The sequence below is a fragment of the Rhinolophus sinicus genome, linkage group LG07, assembly GCF_036562045.2.
Source record: "Rhinolophus sinicus isolate RSC01 linkage group LG07, ASM3656204v1, whole genome shotgun sequence".
In the NCBI taxonomy this organism is placed as follows: domain Eukaryota; kingdom Metazoa; phylum Chordata; class Mammalia; order Chiroptera; family Rhinolophidae; genus Rhinolophus; species Rhinolophus sinicus.
The window spans coordinates 80202553-80225741 of NC_133757.1; the positions used below are offsets into that span (position 1 = coordinate 80202553).

At 45.4% G+C, this 23189-nt stretch overlaps 2 protein-coding genes across 2 annotated transcripts; one reads left to right on the forward strand and one right to left on the reverse strand.

Moving 5' to 3' along the window:
• Positions 1–1097: 1097 nt before the first annotated feature.
• Positions 1098–2093, reverse strand: LOC109449967 (olfactory receptor 2Z1). The gene has a single exon (XM_019736734.2). The coding sequence runs from the start codon at positions 2091–2093 to the stop codon at positions 1098–1100; it is 996 nt and encodes a 331-aa protein (XP_019592293.2).
• A 16494-nt stretch (positions 2094–18587) lies between these two features.
• Positions 18588–19538, forward strand: LOC109449966 (olfactory receptor 10H1). Its single transcript, XM_074338679.1, has one exon. The coding sequence runs from the start codon at positions 18591–18593 to the stop codon at positions 19536–19538; it is 948 nt and encodes a 315-aa protein (XP_074194780.1). The 5' UTR covers positions 18588–18590.
• The last annotated feature ends 3651 nt before the right edge of the window (positions 19539–23189 follow it).

Below are 23189 nucleotides of genomic sequence, written 5' to 3' on the forward strand. Positions count from 1 at the left end.
GTATAAAGTTATACTGTAAGATAGGATACTACAGCTAGCATTCTTGATGCCTATATTGACTAGTCCCAGACAGCTTTGAAAATAGGGCTTGAGCTTGAGTGTGGGCTTGATGGCATTGTTCAAATCCTTAAAAGCTCCCACTCGACAACCTCTTTCCTCAACACACATAATACCTCGACTCAGAGTTGGCACCTGCCATTCAAAATGCTTAGGATGGCATGTCAACTCAGCCCTTGTATACACAGAAATGGCTCTGATTATTGGTCCAAAGATACATTACAGGGGATGACCTGTTAGCTCAGTTGGTTAGAGTGTGGTGCTAATAACACCAAGGTCGCTGGTTTTATCCCCACATGTGAGCTGCACCCTCCTTAAACAAACAAAAAATGTACTGTGTCAAAGATACATTAGACAAACACTTCTGCAAAGACAAAGAGCAGGGATGTGTCATTTCCCTGGAAATCCTTAATTGAGTAACCTTAACTCTTGTTCCCATTGGTGATGGCAATAGAAGTTTAAAAATGCCAACATCACATCTTAGATGGCCCTGACATTCAGTCAAGAGTGAGCTTCACCATCTTACATCTCTGTTCTATAATAATTGAGACAGCAAAAGTAACACATGCTGGATTGACCAACCAAGGTCATTTGGGTGCAGTCCCCACTTCTGTAAAACCTAAACATATGACTCCAAGAAAGATTGTGCTAAGAACCAACACAGGCAGGGACTATCTGAGCATCACTCTCAGAGCACCAGTCCCTGAATTCCCTTTCTTGCTTGGATTTCAAGCATTGGGTCTCAGAGCCATCGCTCACTGCACTGAAATGTATAAGAATAGGTGTAAGTCAAGTCACTTATAGGTGGCCAAAATATCCATGAGCTGGGATTCATCTCTGATGTTGAGTTGGAATTTTTGCAGTAAAAATTTTCTTGTTTAAGATGAAATGTATAATCCAACCACTCCTCCTGTTTAAGTGATGGGGATTGCTATGTTTGTTTCTTACAAATCCACAAGAGAAAAAGTGAGCCTGGGGGGAGGAAGGGAGATGGTCACAGAATGTTTTGCGTTACATGGACTGCAAACGAAAGAAAGGTCTTAGCTGTAAGGGAGAGTCCTTGGATCAACCCAACACACCCCATGATGTCTTCTTCTCTTTGATCTGAAGCCAGTTCTCCCAAGGACCTTGACCAAAGCCACTCGAACTTCTCGGTTCCTCAGGCTATAAATGAGGGGATTGAGTGTGGGGGTGACGAGACTGTAAAAGAGGGAGACCACATTGTCCTGCTGTGGGCTGTGGTATGTTCCTGGCACCATGTACATGAACACAGCAGCCCCATAAAAGAGCCCCACTACAGTGATATGCGAGGAGCAGGTGGTGAAGGCCTTGTACCGGGCCTCAGCCGAGCGCATGCGGAGAACGGCCCCCAACACGTGGCTATAAGAGGTGACAATGAGGGACAGGGGCAGCAACAAGATCAGCACCCCCGAGATGGACAGCGCCAACTCATAGCCGGAGGTGTCCACACAAGACAGCTTCAGCAGAGCTGGCAGCTCACAGAAGAAGTGGTCCACAGTGTGTGAGGCACAGTAGGGGAAGTGCAGGGTGATGGAGGTCTGGATGGAGGCCACCAGCACACCTGACAACCAGGAAATACCCACCATGAACAGGCACACCTGGTGTCTCATGAGCACAGGATAATGCAGGGGGTGGCACACAGCAACGTAGCGGTCATAAGACATGAGGGATAGCAGGACACCCTCAGAGACACCCAACAGCATCAGGAAGAACATCTGAGCTGCACAACCTCCAAAGGAAATGGAACCTTCTCCCTGCAGGAAGTTGGCTGCCATCTTGGGGATGGTGACCAGTGGAAAGCCAACATCCAACAGGGAGAGTTGTCTGAGAAGAAAGTACATGGGTGTGTGGAGCCTGGAGTCTATGCAGATCAGGAAGAGCAGGATGGCATTGCCCAGAAGGCCTGTGGTGAATACGGCTGCCACAAGGGAGAATAGGACCAGATGTGGCCCTGAGTGGCTGAAGAGATCCATGAGAGTGAAGTCCAAGGTCATTGACTGATTTGAGTCCCCCATCCTCTGGGGGGTATCATTCATCTGCAGGAAGAAGATACTTGGCAAGGAGTCTCATTGGGGGTAGTTTCACCTTACATGACAACTGCAATTATTTGAGAGTGACTGCTGGAGTCTCCTGAGAAGCATGAAGAGCACATTCAGTCTCAGTAGGAAAAAAAAAAAATACCATGCTTGATTCAGTCTTCTCTGGCCAGAGGATGGGGAACAGCAATATAATGCCCTGATTTTGCTATTTCTGTGTAAAAGTCTTGCCTTCAGCCTCCAGGCAGGCACTACCCACCAACATTTGCAGTTAAATTGTCTGTCTCCAAGCTAGAGAGTGTAAGCCAGCCACAGTGGAATACACCCCATTCCAGGTGCCCTAGGGGACAAAGCAGAGGTGGCATTTTGAAGAGACTAGAAAATGAAGTAAGGCGAATTTGCCAAAGTTGATATATGGTGATGAGGATGGATCAAAAATTAAGTCCAAAACCATGAGGAAAGTCTTGTTTCTAAACTCACGGGGAAGAGTCAGAGGTGAGATAACATTTAGAATGTGAATCCAAAGCATCTATCTGTAAAGAGACATGTAAGTGACAGGGGTTGGAACCAAATGGTCTGGGGTTGTGGGTGATGAGTTGTTTGGAATATCACCCATCTTTTTGAGGTTTAATTCCATAGGGTGGGAGTGCAGAACATTGTGTTTAGTGTGTATTAAGTACTCAACAAAACTTTGCTGCATGAATGCGGTGGAGAAGGAAGATGAAGGATTAGGAGGGACCGCCTGCACCTAACTAAGAATACTCATACTTGACCTTCTTACCTTCAATATCACCTCTCAGGAAAACTCAGATTGTCCTGGGATACTGTTCATACACATCATCTCCAACATTGAGAACTTCTGGGCCAAAGTAGCATCTGTTGCCATCATCAAAGGGGAAATACAAAGACATATATAGCGACGTACAGAGAAGCCAGCATTTTAAGACCATGAGGGTTCAGCCTTGCATAGATCTTTGCAGAGGTTTGTTTTACCAGGTGTCATAAGGAGGTGGGCTGCTTAGCGACCAAGAAAGGTCAGTGTTGTGTGGGTGTCTACTGAAGACTGCCTGGTTCCCAAATCATTGATGACACTTACCTTAGACATCTTTCATCTTCTCTGACTTGATTCCCTCTAATCATGAAACATGGTCAAGGGTTTTCCCCTTGCCTAACTGCTGACTGTCCCTTTCTATCGTTATGTTTCTGTTTCACCCACATCAATGCCACACTAAGGCTGACATGTAAGCCCTTCTTAAATTACTGTCTATTCTGATTTTACATCATATTAAGGCCCTTCATTATCCTGCCCCCAACTATTCATTCATTCATTTAATGAAAATTAATTCAGCTCCTCCAAACTTCTAATCACTGAAGGAGTCATAAGTTACACAGTGGTGGAAAAGGTGGACAAGGTCCCTGCTCTCGTGAGAGACATAAGAAACAAAGAAACAAGCAAACCATATATTTTTAAGTAGAAATAAGTGTAAAATATATAAACAGAGTGATCTTGTAGGAACTTACTAGAGAAAACATCTTTGAATGATGTGGTTGAGGTGAGAGCTGCCCTCAAAATCTAACTTATAAGAAGCAAGACCTAACTACCTGATTCTACCTGTGGGTGGAAACCAAACAGGCCAGCTATGGTTCTGACTAACAAGAAATACCCCAAAATGGAATGGAGAGCTTCATGAGGTAGTGTCTGTCTAACTCAATCCATGATGTATGAGCTGGAAATAAAAAGACCTCTTAGCACTGTCCTCAAAGAACTTAGAGTTTGATAAGGGGTGCAAATAGGTAAGCAAATCACCTTGGGACAGTATGAAAAAGGATGCGATAAAGACATACGTATTGTGTTGGGGGCTCCCAGGGGTCTAGTGCCCAGCTCTGCCTAGGGAGAAGAAGAGACCGTTGAGCTGAATTTTGAAAGTTGGGTAGGGTTATTTTTTAGGCAGATCGAGAAAGGAAGATCATCCCAAAGAGAGGGAATATGGTGTGTGTGGCTTGTTTGGTGTATCACTAAGAGAATAAAGTCTGGGCTGAGAGCAAGATTTGAATGCTAGCTCAGCTTCATCATAATTTTTTGACTTTGTGACTTTGTAACCTTGGGCGTGTTATTTAACCTTGCTGGGACTCAGTATCCCCGTCTGTCTATGGGGATAAATCATACCTTCTTTGTGGGAGGAGCTATGAGCATTAAATGAAAAAAATGAATTAAAGAGCTTAACACAATGACAGGCATATGGTAATTTCTTGATTTAAGTTCACAACTATGACTCATATTGTAGAGGAAATGTAAACATCAAAAAAGATCAGCTGGGTGACTTCTAAAGCCTTCTTAGGGTAGGATAACATATCCCTGGTGCTTAGCTCAGGGTCTAGAATATAGTAAGACTGCTCAATACACATTAGCTTTTTTATTGACATTATTCAACACTGTAACACTTGTCCAGTCACATGGCAAAAACCCATCAATTCAAATTCATTCTCAGTCATGCTCTTTGGAAATGACAATTCCCCTGTTATTAGTCTTACTCAGTGATTCTCAACCAGAGGTGACTTTCTCCTCTTCCCTGCCCAGGGGACATTTGCAATGTCTGGAGACATTTTTGGTTGTCATGACTGGAAGTGTTACTGGTACCTAATGGGCAGAGGCCAGGGACACTGCTAAGCATCCTACAGTGCACAGGGCGGCCCCACCACAATCAATGATCTGGTACCAAATTTCAACAGGTGCCAAGGTTGAGAGACCCTTCAACTGAAATCCATCACCCTTCTCTGGCCTTGGATGGAGCCTCTGGGAAGTCTGCTGAGTCCATTGACTTAGTTTTTCAGCAGAGATGAGCTTCATGTCCCATGCATGCCTAGAGATTTTCAGATACACTTAAAAGGAAGTATTAATAAAACTAGTCCCAATCTAAATCCTTGGAGAATTGCATTGTTTCCACATCTCTGTATAGAGAAGTGTTTGTTCTTTAAGCATTATCTTTTGGGGCCAACTCATAGCCAAACAGTTCCACTGGACCTTGTCAAAGGATTTTCATGTGGACAATGTACTTGGTTCTTTTCTTTTTACCGATATCGAGGAATTGACTTTTATTAAGCATTTACTATGCACTGGGCACCAAGCTAAGGTCAGAGAATGGCTGATAGGTTTCTTAGCACTATTGACATTTTGGGTTGGATAATTTGAAGTATTTTATAGGCATATTTTTTCCACTTGATTCTTACCAGTAGGTGTTATTATCTGCCTTGTATGGGAGAGGGAACAAAAATGAAAGAAGTGCAGTAATTGACTATACTGGATTGAATGAATAATGTCATCTCCAATTTCAAATCTACCTTGTGCCTGTGACTGTGACCTTATTTGGAAAGAGGGTCTTTGCAGATGTAATTAGTTAAGGATCTCAAAATAAAATCATCCTGGATTTAGGGTGTACCCTAAATCCAATGACTAGTATCCTTATAGAAGAGGAAAGGACATACAGAAACACAGAGAAGATGGCCATGTGAAGATGAAGGCAGAGATTGAAGTGACCCAGCTACAAGGCAGGGAATACCAAGGATTGTCAGAGCCACCAGACTCTGAAAGAGAAGCATAAAACAGATTTTCCCTCAGAGACTCCAGAAGGAATTGATCCCATGAACACCTTGATTTTGGAGTTCTGTCCTCCAGAACCATAGGACAATAAATTTCTATTGTTTTAGGCTGCCCAGTTTGTGGTACTTTGTTACAACCACTACAGGAAACTCGCACATCAACCTAAGATCACCCAGCGGACAAGTGGCAAGATCAATTTTTAAACAACAGCTGGTGTAAGCTCAGAGTTCCTGTATTTCCCTTTATATCTTACTTTCCAACAAAAAGTAATGGATTGTTTGGATCCTGCTTCCACAAGTAAACCTTTGGCTTTTCTGCTCCCATCATGTTATGTGTACCTCATCGATTTGATGATTGTCCCACTGCCTGGCCTGGGACAGAAGCCACCTCACCAGCTGTAGGATCCAGGGTCCTCTTAGATGTACTTGCGCTGATGCTTCCCCAGGTCACTCACCCAGCTCTGAAATGGTGGTCATTTCAGCTGATTGGTCAATGGCCACTCAGTGTCTGCCTTGAGAAGATACCATGTAGCTCAACTCTGGTTTACATCCAAGAAGTGTCGATTGGCCTGAAACACGATGTGAACTTAATATCACTGGCCCTGGTACTTCAGATCCTCTACCTCTGAAGAATATATGGCAGCCCCCAATGTCTTACCCATGAGGGCCCCTTCCTTCTCACACACACTCAACACTGTGTTTCCCTGACCTCACCTTCCCTTCCAGAATTACCAGGGGGTCCCTTTGCTAATGAGGAATCCACTGAGCAGCATTTCCCCTCTCTGGTTTTTGGATCCCCTGCAAATAGCTTCTCTAATAGCACTGCGATCCCCTTGTCATGGTTTGCTCTGGGTTTTGGGCACATTCTTCCTTCAGGGCATTTTAGTGAAAAGACCAGTCCCTCCACTAACCCACCTTCCCCAGTCAGGCAGGCAGGGCTGTATAGAGACAAATCTTGGCTTGGGGTTTGTTGTGTCTTTGTCCTAAATCAGCTCTTCCACACTTTGGGTTGCAGAACACTTCCAGCCAGTTTTTTGAGATGACTTTTAAAATCCTTCCTTTTCACATTTTCCTCGTTGCTGCTTATACTTCAGATCTGATGCCCTTTGCTGAAAATGAGAGACAAGAGAAGAGGCACTGGGTTAGCTGACTCCCTGTTGCCAGTGAAACCTTCGCAGCATCTCTCACCTATGATGGAGAATGAATGAGACACAGGAAGTCCATGAAAATGGTTTCATTTCTTTTAAATTCAGAAGAAAAAAGATGACTCTATCCAACCTGAAGTGTAAGTGTCTTTGTACCAACAACAAGCTGTAAAATATAATTTTTAATTTTTTTTAAAATTTTTTTATGAAGGAAGAAGTTCACAGAAGCGAAAGTGCCTCTGGCCCATTCAAGGTACACTGCAGCCCCACCTTTCCCTCTCTTGGTTACTTTGGTAATCAAATAATGAGTGACTTGAGAGCCCAGTTCACAAAGCGCTTTTGCTTTTACTGTCTATTTGACCCTCACTCCCAACCATACAGCACACCAGGAGCATAGCAAGCACTCCATAAGCATTTTCTGAGTGAACATGTCTAAGGGGGTAAAGGGATTGACTGGCAGAGCTTGGAGCGGAACCCATTCTGACCAATTCCAAGTCATGTGTTCTCTCTCCTCTGATGGTTTGACAGAGGTTTGGCGTTTTCTGCTCTGGCTCTCCAAGCTAATCTGATTTCACCGCTGAAACTGCTTCAGCGTGTCAGTGTTTTAGACTGTCCTTGGAAGGAGCTGAAGGAGTCTCTGGGCTGTGCCAGGGAGAATGTCCTAAGTCCAACCTCTCAGCAAGGATCTAGAGCTCCAGGTCTTCCCAGCTCAGCAGCCTCTAAGCAAGTTCAAGTATGGACTTTAAAACACACGAGCTCGGGCCGGCCCGGTGGCTCAGGTGGTTGGAGCTCCATGCTCCTAACTCCGAAGGCTGCCAGTTCAATTCCCACATGGGCCAGTGGGCTCTCAACCACAAGGTTGCCGGTTCAATTCCTTGACTCCCGCAAGGGATGGTGGGCTGCGCTCCCTGCAACTAGCAACGGCAACTGGACATGGAGCTGAGCTGCACCCTCCACAACTAAGACTGAAAAGACAACAACTTGAAACTGAACAGCACCTTCCACAACTAAGATAGAAAGGACAACAACTTGACTTGGAAAAAAGTCCTGGAAGTACATACTGTTCCCCAATAAAGTCCTGATCCCCTTTCCCAATAAAATCTTAGAAAAAAAAAAAAAAGAAAAAAGAATTTTCCAAACATGTTTGAACACAAAGTCTTATAAAAAATAAAGAAAAGAAATAAAATAAAATCCATGAGCTCCCCTGAGGGTCTGGCATACTTGGACTCATGGCAATGCTGCTCAACGGAGAAAAAGACAAATGGTCAGATGCCTAGCTGCGAGCTGGGGAACATTAAGAGGCATATACAGTCTCTCTCCCTCCAAATGCCCGCATATACTCAAACTTGGCGTGATTATGAAAATGAATTATAAAACCATCAGTTCCTGGGGTGCTTTCTTGCTACAATAGCTCCTCTCTAATCATACCCAGAACCCAGAAAGTCCCATGAGCAGTGGGGTTCCAGACGCTCAGCTCTCCTTGCCATGTTTTGAGAGACTCTCCTCCCAGCCCCTACATACTCTTGAGTTCCTATCCTGGGACGCCCTCTTGACAAAACCTCCCTGGCATCCAGCACCTTCGGTTCCTGAATCTTGCCTTGGTCTGTGGAGTGACTGACAAAATTGTCTGAGGATAGAGGCTCTGGAGGACAGTGTTGCATCAGAAAGCTCCTTTTTATCTCCATTTTTTGTCAGAGAGAAAATTAGCAACCATGGGAACTTGAGCCCCTGAGACTGGAATTACCCCAGGAGATACATTTTCCAACTCTCAGTTCCAGGAAAGCCGGAAGCACGTGGCTCTGTTTAGGTCTTCAGTTGATTGGATGAGGCCGCTCACTCTAGGGAGGGCAATCTGCTTTGCTCAGGCTATCGAGTTAGATGCTAAACTCATCCAAAAACACCCTCACAGAAACACCCAGAGTAATGTTTGACCAAATATCTGTGCACCTTGTGGTCAAGTTGACACATAAAATTAACCACCACAATGTTTACCCATATTGTAGCACGTATCAGCACTTCCTTTTTATGCCTGAATAACCCATTGTATTACATACCATGTGGCATAGTCCATACGGCATATTACAATGTGGTACATTACATATACCAGTTTGTTTATCCACTTATCCATTGATGGACATTTGGGTCATTTCTACCCTTTGGCAAATGCGAATAGTGCTTCTTTGAACATGTGTGTGCCAAATATACATTTCAGGGAATATTTTAAAATGAACCCCAAGTAGCCCAGGTCAAGAATCAGAACACTAAAGACACACCAGAAGCCCATGTGTCTCTTTCCAATTCCATAATATGGAGAATGCTCATCAATGAACGTGGTTATCTCTCCAGTTATTTAGATTTAAAAATTTTTTTTATCAGGATTGTTTTGTAGTTTGCAGTGGAGACATCATGCATCACTTTCCTTAAATTTATTTCTTGTTTATTTTTTATTTTTAAATATTTTATTGGGGGAGGGGAACAGGACTTTATTGGGGAACAGTGTGTACTTCCAGGACTTTTTTCCAAGTCAAGTTGTTGTCCTTTCAGTCTTAGTTGTGGAGGGTGCAGCTCAGCTCCAGGTCCAGTTGCCGTTTCTAGTTGCAGGGGGCACAGCCCACCATCCCTTGTGGGATTCGAACCGGCAACCTTGTGGTTGAGAGGATGCGCTCCAACCAACTGAGCCATCCGGAAGGCAGCTCAGCTCAAGGTGCCGTGTTCAATCTTAGTTGCAGGGGACGCAGCCCACCATCCCTCGCGGGAGTCGAGGAATTGAACCAGCAACCTTGTGGTTGAGAGCCCACTGGCCGATGTGGGAATTGAACCGGCAGCCTTCAGAGTTAGGAGCATGGAGTTCTAACCGCCTGAGCCACCGGGTCAGCCCCTCTTGTTTATTTTTATGATGCCATTATAAATGATATTGACATCAAACATTTTTATTTTCTAATTATTTATTGCTAGTATATCCAAATGATCATGATTTTTGTATATTGGCCTTGCACCCTCTCACCCTGGTTAAATTCATTTATGATTTCATTTAGGTTTTGTCAATTCCTTAGGATTTTTCTATGTAGACAATTGTGTCATCTGTGAATAAATAATAGATTGACTCCTCTCCCAAACAATGTATGGACTTGACAATGCTTTAACTTTGTTACTGTTCCTTCTATACAATTGTTATCCAATATTTTAATTCTGTGTTTCATACACCCTATGATTAGACTCTATTTCTTGTATTTTTCTCTTCCATCGTATCTAACCTGTATTGCCAGTCTGTTTCTAGAACCATGGGAAACTGAGCAATTCTAAAAGTGTTACAGTGAATGGGTCACCTTGTCTAGTGTTTGGGGTGGAAGGCGCAGCAGTAGAGGGTGTTCATTCTGAGGATCAGACATCCACAGCTCCCCAGTATCCTTTCCTGACGTCTGCTGAGGGAAAGAACCACCCTAGAAGAAATGATCCTGGAATCCAGTCCCATTTCCCCAAAATACCTATACTTGGGGCAGCCCAGCCTGACTCACCCAGTTTGGGTAAGGAGTGGGAAGGATTGATGACCAGAGCTTCTGAGAGGAGGTGATGTCTAAATTGAGACCTGAAAGGAGAACAGTACTGAGCCAGGTGAGAGTGAATGGTGGGAAGAAGGGGTTCCAGGTAGAAGGAACAGTATGTGCAAAGGCCCAGAGGATGGGATCCTTGTGTGTCCAGGAGAAATCATAGATGTGGGGATGGAAGAAGGGAAGTGAGGGTGAAATGTGGGCTGGAGTCATATCCCAGGTGGGGAGCTCAGATTTTATTCTAATCTGAGAAGCCATTGGAGGGTTTGAGGCAGGTCAGGGACATGATCTATTTCATGATTTCTCTAACTGCTCTTCAGAGCATAGACTTGAAGGGGTGGGGTTGGAGGCTTGGAGACCAGGCTCGGAAGGTATCTACGCAAGAGATAGAAGTGTGATAGCCCAGATTAGGGTGGAGGTGGTGGAGGTGACAAAAGAGGCCAGAGTTGAGTCTTGATTAAGTGATGGAACCCACTGATGGTGGTGAAACAGCTGTGGAGAGGAAGAGGGTGTAGTGGAGGCTGAAGGCAAGATTTTGGCTGAGATGGGGGGATGGTATGACAGAGGGAAGGTTGGCATTCCCTAAGATGGAAATGATGCAGGCAAAGCAGGCAGGAGAGGGAGAGTCTAAGACACAGCCTGAGGAGAAAGTGCCCTCCCAGGCTCAGTTTCAGTATGCCCCCACCCTCTCCCAGGACGATGTCTCACTTTCCTTCACTGGTTCTCCTGCTGTTTAGTTCTGATCACAGGAGATGGGATGTTTGTACTCAGCTCTGCCTCTCCCAAGACTCAGGGCTCCTTTAATGCTGGGCGATGGCAGGATTTTCTTTGGGTCCTCAGATCCACACCAAGTTCTTTAGCTAGGGCTCAGTGAAGATGTGACAGATGGATGAAGGGACAAGGGAGGGAGGAAAGAAAAGAGGGAAGGAGGGAGGGGAGGATGGAAGGACGGAAGGACAGAAGGAAGGAGGGAGAGAGGAAAGAAAGAAGGGAGGGAGGGAGGGAAAGAAGGAAGGAAAGAAGGAAGGGAGGAAGGGGCATTCTCCTCCCCTTGAAGGACCACACATCCCACATCCCCAGGCTCCTGGGAGAGGCCTCTGGAAACCCACCACTGGGGAGGACGCCCTCGGAGATAAAGCCACCTCTCTACCACCACTGGCTCTGCTGGGGCGGCCCCAGGCCAGGCTGCAGGCTGGCGTCCCCAGAAGAACAAGGCAAGCAGAGCTTCTGTTTCCAGGGCCATTTTCCAGGAATAGGTGACAAGAGCTGCGAGACTAGAAGGGAGAGGACCAGCGGACCACAGAGAAACAGAGCAGAGCGAGGCCCTAGTGGGAAGGGCACGGGAGTAAGGTGAGGCGGAGAGGGGGTCTGCAACACCAATACCTGACCCCAGGCTAGGTCGACCAGTCTGGGCTTCTGGCCCCACACTGAGTCCATCTACTGCCCACAGCTGTCTCCTTCTCCCAGTGCCCAGACCCACAGCAGCCATAGTGGCCAGGGTCCATTCCCAGGCAGAGAGTGGTCTTTGTAACAGGTTGGGAGGAGGGCGATTTTGAGCCAGAAGGGTCACAGTGTGCTTATGTGTGTGTCACCCCTGTGTACTCCTGTGTGCACTGAGTATGTGTGTATGTGTAGTTATATGTGCCTGTATTTGGTTTTTGTGGCTTCTGTAGCAAAGTACCACAAACTGGGTGGCTTAAAATATTGGGAATGTATTCCTTCACAGTTCTGGAGGCCAGAAGTGCAAAACCAAGGTGTTGGCAGGGCCACGCTCCCTCAGGAGGCTCCAGGGAAGGATCCTTCCTTGTTTCTTCCAGCTTCTGGTGGCCCCAGGCGTTCCGTAGCTTATGGCTGCAGCACTCCAATCTCTGCCTCCACCATCACCTGGCCTTCTGTCCTCCGTGTGTCCCCTTCTATTCCTATGAGGACACCAGTCATTGGGTTTAGGGCCACCCTAATCCAGTACGACCTCATCTCTATCCTTTCCTTGATTATACTTTCAAGTACTCTATTTCCAAACAAGCTCACATTTTGAGGTCCCAGAGGACGTACATTCTGAGGGGATTCTATTCACCACACCACAGTACGCTTGCTGTTATGTCCCTGCCTTACCACAGTCCCAGCCCAGCTCCACCAGGCACCACATACCAGTGGAAGTAGGTATGTGCAGAATAAGTGACAGTGGCTCGGTTTCTGGCTGTTTCCTGGGTGTCACAGCCAGTGTGTGTTTCCGAACCTGTATACCTGTGTGTGGATGCTCAGCTTTGTCTGCTGCTGTGACACAGTCTCAGGTCTATGACACAGGCGCATGAGCAGAGCTGGCTGGGCTGAACAGTGTCCCTTGAGGAGGGAAGGTGCAGGGGTGGGATCTGGGAGCCAGCCTGAGCACGCCCGGGCTTGGGGCTCTGGCTGGGAGCCCAGAGCTGGGACGAGGGCCCCGGCCTTTCTCTTCCCTTAAGTCCAGATTTGTGCAGGTGACCTGAGAGCCTGCTTGAAGAGTCCTGCCGAGGTGTTGTCCTGGGAATGGGTGACATAGGTAAGTGCTAGAGGGAGACAGGGAGCTCAGCTTTTTTTGTTGTTGTAACATTTGTACATTTAGGAGCTGGTACCCTGGAGCCCATTTGTAGCCAGGAGAGAGGAAGACGTGGGCTGCCCCAGGGAGCGGGGCTGTGGGCCGAGGGGCATTCACAGTGTCAAAGGAAAGATTAGCCTGGAATTCGGGTTGAAACCCTGGACTGTCATGGAGCCAATATGTGTCACCTGGCTGAGAAGGATAAGTGACAACCAGCCCAGCAATGACGATAAAAGATGACAACAAGGCCAGCCAGCATTCCCTGAGAACTTTCTCTGTGCTGAGCATTTGGCACCAATCCCCATAGAGAATCTACAAGAACGGTTCTCTGGCTGTCCCAGCATGTGGTGAGGACCAGGATTTGAACCCTGGGTCTGCATGACTCCACGAACTATGTGTGTCTCAGAGAATAGACGCTGGCAGCTGGACAAGGGGTGGACAGAAGAGGGGAGATGGACAGGCACTGTGCTCCAGGAGACAGGGCATGAAGCCACCGGACAGGGGTGCAGGCAGTAGGGTCTGGAGATGGTGGCTGAGGGATGAGGAAGGAAAGGGAGCTGAGACTGGCACCCCAGGTACCCGCTGGGCTGCCCAGCTCCCCTCTAGACCGCACATGCTGTTCTCTTGTATGATACACCTCATCTTGACACTTGAGCCAAATTGTCCATTTTCCAATGGGGATTCCGGGTCCTCCAAGCAAAGGCTGACCATAGCTCTGAGGGAGCAATTAGTGACAATCTTCTAAGGAGAAATGGAAGGGATGTTGTAATATGGGAGTGAACCTTGTCTGAGGCAAGTATTTGAAAACTTGTTATCCAATGTATATATAGTATATATGATTGACATATATGTGTGTGTGTATCATTGTGTATGTATGTATGTATCACTGATATATATATAAGTATAAATATATATATAGTCACAAATTTTTGTTGGATGTAAGATTCAGAGACTTGAGTTAATCATGCTCCTTAGTTAATGACATTTCACCTACATTAATTTGCACAATGATTCTGTTTTACTTATTCCCATTTATCATCATGTCCCACTCCTGTTCCCCACCCCTAATAGGCAGATGGTCTAATGCGTTCCATGTGTACCCTTCTGTTTACATGAATTCTGTTTTTTAAATTAAAGTTTATTGGGGTGACAATGGTTAGTAAAGTTACATAGGTTTCAGGTGTACGATTCTGGAATACATCACCTATATATCACATTGTGTGTTCACCACCCAGAGTCAGTTCTCCTTCCATCACCATGTATTTGATACACGAATTCTTATAAAATGTATATTGTTGCACACACATGTTTTGACTATGTTGCATCGTACTGTGTGGAGATCTCCTTTTTTTTTTCTTCTAATTTTTCGCCCAGTATTATATTTTAAAGAGCCATGTTGCTATGTGGGTATTGGGATTTTTCTTTTCCTAAATGTTGTTTACAACTTCCTGGTGCATGACCACCACATTTTAATCCTCCACTCCCATGGGTAGCGGGGAGTCTCAGACTGTCCCCAACTCTCTGCCAACACAGATAATGCTGCAATGGATGTCCTTGCTGGCAGCACCTCACTGACATGTGTGAGAGTTTCGTTTGGATGGAGATCCAGGCGCCAGTGATGGCGAACCTTAGGGTAAGTGTCCTCTGAATTTGGCCATGAACCGTCAGGTACCTGCTGAAAATGACTAAAGTCCACCTACCTTCACATCTGGGCCAACATATAGCACCATCCAGCTGTCTAAGTTTTGCTCCTTTAACAGGTGTAAAGTGATACCATGTTGCTGTTTTAAATTGCATTCCTCTAGCTGCTCATGAGCTCAGCAGGTCTTCCTTTCCTGTTTGCCTATTGCATTCCTCTTCTGCACATCCCCTTGTCTACCCTTTGCCCGCTTCCTATCATGATTCTAGCTTTTATTTCTAATTGGTTTGTAGACATTCCTTGTAGATTTTAGTATTAGTCTCTTGTCAGTTTTTTCCAGCTTTGTTGAGGTTCGCATAATATCCCAAAATCTGCACATATTTAGTGTATACATTTGGATGAGTTTGGACATATGCTTACATCGGTGAGATACCACCACCACAATCAGGGTAATAAGTCTATCCATCACCTCCAAAGCATTTCTTGTTTCCCTTTACTTTTGTGTGTGTGTGGTAAGAGCACTGAGCGTGCCCGGGCTTGGGGCTCTGGCTGGGGGCCCAGAGCTGGGATGAGGGCCTTGGCCTTTCTCTTCCCTTAAGTCCAGATTTGTGCAGGTGACCTGAACAGCCCCCTTGGAGAGTCTTGCCGAGGTGTTGTCCTGGGGATGGGTGACACAGGTAAGTGCCAGAGGGAGACAAGGAGCTCAGCTTTTTTTGGGGTAACATTTGTACATTTAATAGGTGGTACTCTGGAGCCCATTTGTAGCCAGGAGAGAGGAAGAGATCTACCCTCTTAATTTTTTTTAATGGAAATATAATTGACATATAACACCTTGTAAATTTAAAGTGTACATGTTAATTTGGTACATTTCTATACGTAATGTGCTCGTCATTGTAGCGATAGCACCGCTATCACATCACATAATTATCATTTCTTTTATGTGGTGGCAATAATTAAGATCTCTTGGCAAATTTGATGGTTATAATACAATATCGTTGTCCATTTTCTTAGCAAGTTTTTAAGTGTACGTTATTGTATTGTTAACTACAGTCTCTGTGGTGTAGAGCAGATGTCTAGAACTGATTGAATATTGCAAACATCTTGCTTCTGTCATGGCTTAACTGTATCCATGATGCTCCTTATTAATATGATTCCTAATTTTGATGCAATGGAATTGATCTTTTTTATTTATGGTTTGCGCTTTCTTCTTTTTAAAGAACTCGCTTCCTGTTCTTAGATCACAAAGATCCTACGACCTTTCTTTTATTAACTATGTTTTTATCTTTCACAGTTAGGTTTAATCCATCTTGATCCTCTCTTCGTACTAATTAAGAGTCCATTTTTGTTTTTATCTATATAAAGAGATAATCTCCCCGACAGCATCCCCTGAACAATTTGTCCTTTTCTGATTTATTTGTGGTGTGACCCTAACCATATATGAATGGCTTCACATCTGCAGTCTCCCATTCTGAACCACTGGTCTATTTGTCCTTGCAATAATCCTACACTGCTTTGTTTCCAAATCTTGTGTAGAATTCTCAGAATCTTGGAAGACAGTCTCCTTCACTGCCTTTCACTCTTCATTTCAAGGTTAACTTAGTTATTCATAGATCATTATCCTTTCATAGAAATTTTAGAATAAGTTTATCATGTTTTTGAGAATATTACATTGAAGGTATAGATTAAATTTGGGGGAGAATTAACACCTTTATGATGTTGTCTTTCCATTTCATCCACTTATTTATATCATTTGCCATATTTTCTATTAATTAGAGGTTTAATTGTTTTCTGTGGAGGTCTTGTGTGTGCTCATTTAAATTTATTGCAGATACTCGATAGATTTTGTGCTGCTTTGGGTGGTATCTTGCTTTTTTAATTTTTAATTTTTAACTAATTTTAAACTTACATAAATGTTGCAAAAACAACACAGAAAAGTTTTGTGCTCCCCTGACTCAACTTCCTCAAATGTTAGCATCTTACAGAATTTCAGTACAGTGATCAGAACCAGGAAAATAACATTGGTATAATGCTCTATAGCAAACTGCAGGTCTTCCTACAATTTTTGCAGTTTTTCCATTAATATCCTTTTGTTCTACTCCAGGGCACAATCCATTTCATTTAGTCATTTCAACTTCTCATTATCATTCAGCTCTTAGTATTCCGTAATTTTCCTTTTAGCCAAAGATTAGTGAGTAACATGTTACCATGGAACTGTCAAATGGTCCGACCTAATATTTGTGTTCCAAATATGTGGGAACTTTCAGGTATCCTCTTCTTCTTAATTCTTAATTTTATTGCAGTGTGGTCAGATAACCTGGGTCTTTGCAATATTGGCACTTGGAAATTTCCCTAGACTTCCTCTATGGCCTCACACAAGGTCCTTTTTGGTGACAATTCCATGTTCTTATTGGTTTTGGGGGGAGGGGATTGGTGTGTGTTTTTGGTAGAGCTAATAGGAGTATGTGCACATTTTTGTGTTTTTATATGTTAAGTAAACATACGTATATAAGTATATGTAAATGTTAGCTATTTTTATTAATAAATATTTAATATGTAATAGCTCATCTATAATTGCTCATATTAATATATAATATATAATTAATAATAACTCATATTAATATATAATAGCTCAAATATTAAATGACAGAATTAAGTCCAAACCAACACGATTACCAAAAAGATAAATGCATTAAATGCACCAGTTAAAAGAAAGGTACAATCATAGGTTGCCACATTTTAAGAGAAGCTAATTCTGGTAATTTATGCTGGCCTCAGTCTTCTCAAGTGCGTATTCCAGGTGCTGTGGAAGGCCCCTTACGTCCTTATCTTATTTAATCCTCATAACGACCTTGTCGGCCAGGGGTTATTATGACCAACTTCCTTTTAGGGGATCAGAAAACTAAGGTTCAGAAAGATTAAGGAACTAACCCAATGCTGTTGTTGCTTTTGAAGCACTGTTTTGAAACAACTTCTCAAATTTATTTAACTCATGTGGCTAACATGGTAGAGTCTTGAATGAAAAGAAAAAATCCACCACTTACTACTTGCTAAGCCTCGCGGACAGCTCAGAGTTTAGGCTGCATATTTGAGCATAGTGATCACAGGATTTCCATTATCCTTTCAAAGACGGAACTCCAACCAGCATTAGATTTTTCCAATGCAAAAAATCTTATTAAAGATCCCAGCATAATCATTTTTTTAAAAAAACTGGATTGTTGCTTTTTTACATTTTCCTTGCCTATTTAGAAAAATGACTAGGGGCACTGACAAGGTCTGAAATGGAGACGCTATACCCTCAGAACCAGCTCAGACGGGTCCTATCCTGTGGTCTAACGAGACATGGAACCAAAGTTGAAATCACTTGCGAGTAACCCTTGTGAACCCTTAACTGCCCCCCCAACGGAACCAAAGGACGGGGATCTGACCATAAGCTGAACCTGACCCTTTCAGAAGCAAAGGGTCTGTTGTCCAGGAAGATCAGGGGCTAAAACCCCTTAAATCTGGCCCAGAACCCAGGGAGAGAGATTTGAGCCTTGTCTCCTGTCTCCTTGCCAGCCGAACTCACTAAAAAAAGTGAGTTCTTTTCTCAAAAACCAGTGCCATAGTGTTGACTTCTGTGCACATGAGGCAGCGAGCCCTTGCTAGGAACAACTCCACCCAGGTGTGGCTGAATAGAGAACCTGAGTTCCTACCACTGTGAGTTAAAAATAGTAGTAATAATGATTGTCATTTACTTACTGAATTCTTGGTGGCCAGGAACTGTGCTAAGCACGTTAGATGCACGGTTTTATTTAAACCTCAAGCAGCTCTGTGGGGCATAGATCGTTATTATGAACGCCATTTTGCAGGTGGACTAACCATGACTTGGAGAGGTGAGGGAGCCCCTCAGGGAAGTCCTCGCAGGAGGGCTCACTAGAGACCCCAAGTTTCTAGCCACTGAGTTCTTCCCTCTCTCCCCGACCAGGTGTGACCACCATGCTATGGCTCAACCACACCTCCACATCTGACTTCATCCTCATCGGCTTCTCCGACTTCCCCCACCTCCGGCTGCTGTTCTTCCTCTTGTTCCTGCTCATGTACCTGTTCACGTTGCTGGGGAACCTGCTCATCATGGCCACCATCCGGAGCGAGCGCAGCCTCCACACGCCCATGTACCTCTTCCTGTGCGCCCTCTCCATCTCCGAGATCCTCTACACCGTCGCCATCATCCCGCGCATGCTGGCCGACCTGCTCTCCGCCCACCGCTCCATCGCCTGGGCGGCCTGTGCCAGCCAGATGTTCTTCTCCTTCACATTTGGGTTCACCCACTCCTTCCTGCTCACCGTCATGGGCTATGACCGCTACGTGGCCATCTGCCACCCGCTGCGTTACAGCGTGCTCATGAGTCCTGGTGTCTGTGCCTGCCTGGTGGCCTGGTCTTGGGTGGGTGGCTCAGTCATGGGGCTGGTGGTGACAGCGGCCATTTTCCACCTCACCTTCTGCGGACCCAATGAGGTCCACCATTTTTTCTGCCATGTGCCACCTCTCGTGAAGCTGGCCTGTGGGGACAACGTCTCCACTGTGGCCCTGGGCGTGGGCCTGGTGTGCATCACGGCCCTGCTGGGCTGCTGTCTCCTCATCCTCCTCTCCTACGCCTCCATTGTGGCCACCGTCTTGAGGATCCCCTCAGCTGAAGGCCGGCACAAGGCCTTCTCCACATGCGTGTCCCACCTCACTGTGGTGGTCGTGCACTACGGCTTCGCCTCTGTCATCTACCTCAAGCCTAAGGGTCCCCAGTCCCTGGAAGGAGACACCCTGATGGGCGTCACCTATACAGTCATCACACCCTTCCTCAGTCCCATCATCTTCAGCCTCAGGAACAAGGAGCTGAAGAACGCCATGAAGAAGACCTTCCTCAGCAAGCTCTTTCTCCAGAGCTCTTGAAGTGGCTGGTTTTGTGGCAGGAGGTGTGGTGGGTGGAGACACTTCAGTCTTTGTCTGTAAAATGGGTATAATTATGCTTCACTGGTGATGATTCCTATATGGGAATTCCCCTTAGTAAGTGCTCTGTAAATTCTAGATGTTTGTTTTCTCTTCTTTCTCTCAGTCTGACTGACCTCATTCCTCCTGGATTCCTTGAGGTCACAACCACCCCAATATTGACCTTGTGTGTCAACTTCTTCCTGTTTCCCATACCTGAGAGTGGCATGGAGGAGGGGCTGCCCATATGGCTGTGTCAGGACACTTATGTGCACAGCTTATCTTGAATGAGTGAATGAAAGATATTTGCTCTGTGCTTCAGACACATCATCCCTCTCATTCTGACCAACGTCGTGAGGAAAGGAAAGCATTGTTTGATGGTGAAATGGTTTTTCATCTTTAGTTCGTCACAGTTTTGCAGGCGGGCTCCTCCTATGAGTGGCCTCTGCTGAGTGAGCTGAATGAGAGGTTTAAGGATGCGAATTGCAAAGAGAAAGAGGGATCTGAATTTCTCCTTGGGAGAGAAGATATGTGTAGGAAGATGAGGTGAAGGCATGGGAGAAGTATAAGGAGGTAATGGCTGGGTTGAGGGAAAGCGAAGAGACGGGAAGAAAAACCTGATTCCTGGTAATTGACCCAGACCCAGTGGCTGATGAAAAAATTTGAGAAAAAAGCAGGGACATAGATGGGCATTTTATAAGGTTTATAAGGGTGCCATAGAGTACCTAATATAAATCCCCTTCCCCAACTCTCTTGAAATTCTCAATAAAATTCCGTTTCTCTTTCATGTGTTGTGGAGTCAGATATATTGGGGGGATGCACCCGCAGACCTGGCCTTGTTTCAAGGGAGATGCTCAGGCAGAGGCAGGCAGCCCTTTTGGGTTACACCCCATTTAAAAGTGAGGAAATGGACACAGTGAGGTTTGGGACTTGCTCAGGGTCACAAAGCCAGCACCGTGCAAGGGTGCAGTACGAGGTCGGCCGAGGGAGTCTCCTTTGGCAATGGGTCTCCAACGTGGGGGCACATCAGCGTTACTGGAGGAGCTGGTGAAGTCATAGGCTGCTGGTCACTCTGAGTGTCTGATTCAGTGGGTCTGGGAGGGGTTCTGCAATCTGATGTTCTAGAATAGAAGCTGCTGCTGCTGGTCTGGGAATGACACTTTGGGGGCCACTGCTCTACAGAATCTTTAGCTCAAAATCAAGCCAGATGTTTGAATTGGAGACAATAAGTATGGCCTTAAATGCTTAACACACATCAGTTCTTTTATTTCACAAAGAAAATCAAACCATTAGTTTGACCCCTTACATTTTGTAGTCAAGGTGAGTGCCTCACGTGCCTCACCTTAGATTCTTTCATCACCACCTTCCAAAAGCCGTGCGCTTCTTTTCTCTCAAAAGATAAAAACTCAGAAGCCATCCTTAACTTATCTGGTGATGGCAATAGTAAGTGCCAAAAGGTCGATGAACACAACCAGGGTCCTGGGGTGATGACCTTCCACACCACAACCCAGCCCCTCTGCCCACAGTGTCATCCAGGCCACACACCCCCAGGGGCTCTATGCTCCCCTCCACTCCATTATTCAGCTTCTATTTTCTAAAGTTACACACACACACACACACACACACACACACACACACACACCACATTCCTAGATGTTTGCCGTTCCTGGCTAATGATCCCATCAGTGCCACATTCTTTGGTATCCCCAAGGCAGGGCCAGAGCCCAGAGAGGTGATTAAAGGGCCTGGAGCGCAGAGGAGAGCTGTTGAAGGGGAAATCTCCAGACTTTAGGGGACACCCTCTCCCTGTGCTAATTGGAGCCCCCAAGTGTTTCGATACTAATTGCTGGAGGCAAAGGCCAACCTGAGAGATGCAATTTGCTGCCTTCACTTCTCATGCTCTGCTCTTCTGAAATGTTGACCCCATGCCCGTGCTTATGGATGAAAGTCCAGTCCCCTCCTCAAGGATGTTTTCCTTCTCCTCCACCCCCAACCCCCAAGGCTGTCTCTGTCCAGCAGCCAGAGGGATCTTTGCAAAAGGAAAATCTGAAAGATCAACCCCCTGCTTATACCCTTAGGGTACAGGATAAACCCTAATGTGGTGGGTCCATATTTCATCTCCAACTCTATCCCCCGGTCTTCCCCAGATCTCCAGCCCAACTGGCTCCCTGGCTATTCCTACAATAAACCAAGCACTCTCAGACCTCAAGAAATTTGCATGTGCTGCTGCTTCTACCTGGAACACTCTTCTCCTTCTCTTACACATCCTTAGGCCCAAACTTAAATGTCACCTCCTCAGGAAAGCCTTCCCTGATTTCCTCCATACTGAGTCACCACCTCTATTGTAAGCCCTCATAGCAACTCCTTTCTTTTCCTCATAGCTGTTTTTCACAACTTATCATGTGTATTCATTAGTGTGATTATTTGTTTAATATCCAAATCTTCACCTTCTCAAGTGCAAGCATTGAGATCAGGGGTCACATCTAATCAGTTCAACATTATATCTCCAGTGACATCTAAAAAATTGCCTGGTAGGGGTGGCCAGTTAGCTCAGTTGGTTAGAGCGCGGTTCTCTTAACAACAAGGTTGCTGGTTCGATCCCCACATAGGCCACTGTGAGCTGTGCCCTCCTTAAAAACTAAATAAATAAAATAAAGAAATAAAAAAGTGCCTGGCATACAGTAGGTGCTCAATAAATGTTTCCTGGGTGGATACAGCAGGGTTAGTCATCCTTGACCTTGTTGACATCTGAGGCTGTCTCATTCTTTGTGGTTCACTGTCCTCTGTATTGTAGGAGCTGAGCAACACCCCTGGCCTTCACCCACTAGATAGTGTAGCACATTTTCCCTCCTGCAATTGGAACAACCAAGAATGTCTCCAGCAACTTCCAAGCTTCTTTTGAGAGGTGGGGGAGGCACTGGTGACAGCCTCTGGAGTAGTGGAATGAGGGGAAGACTGGCTGATGCAGCCCAAACTACAGCAGTCACACCCCTTTTGGTGGCCTTCAGCCCTTGGCCCATATGTTGGTGAGCGCCCTGATTTCTCTGTGTACCACGGAGCATTCCCCCCAGCACCACGGAAACTCTTCAAAAACAGGGAATAACAACAAGCCCGTCTCTGGACTCCCAAAACCAGCACAGGATTTGAGACACAGAAGGCCACAGATAACTATTAAATAGATCTTTAAAAGCGGGCATTTATTGAATGCTTATTGCCTGCCAGTCACTATCTATTGTCCTACATAGGTGATATTATTTAATTTTCAGAAATATCCTAAATGGCAACATTATTATTATACCCAGTTTAATGATGGGAAACTGAGGCTAAGAGATGGAGTGTGATTTAACAAAAGCATTTTGCTTCATCACTCAATCACTGCACAGCTCTATCTGCACTTTAGAGCATCTCTTTTTACCTCTTGAGAGAATAAGGTGTCACCTGTCTCCTTTGCCACCCACTGTTGCCATGGTGATGAGGCATGGGGACCACTCATGGAGGCTAGGAGCCATAGAGAGGAGGCGATTCCTGGAGAAGGAGATTCTGGGAGACGAGGAGCAGGTGAGGAAGCTCAGTTGGAGTAGCACTTCTCCCTGTGGCGCCCCTGCTGGACCACAA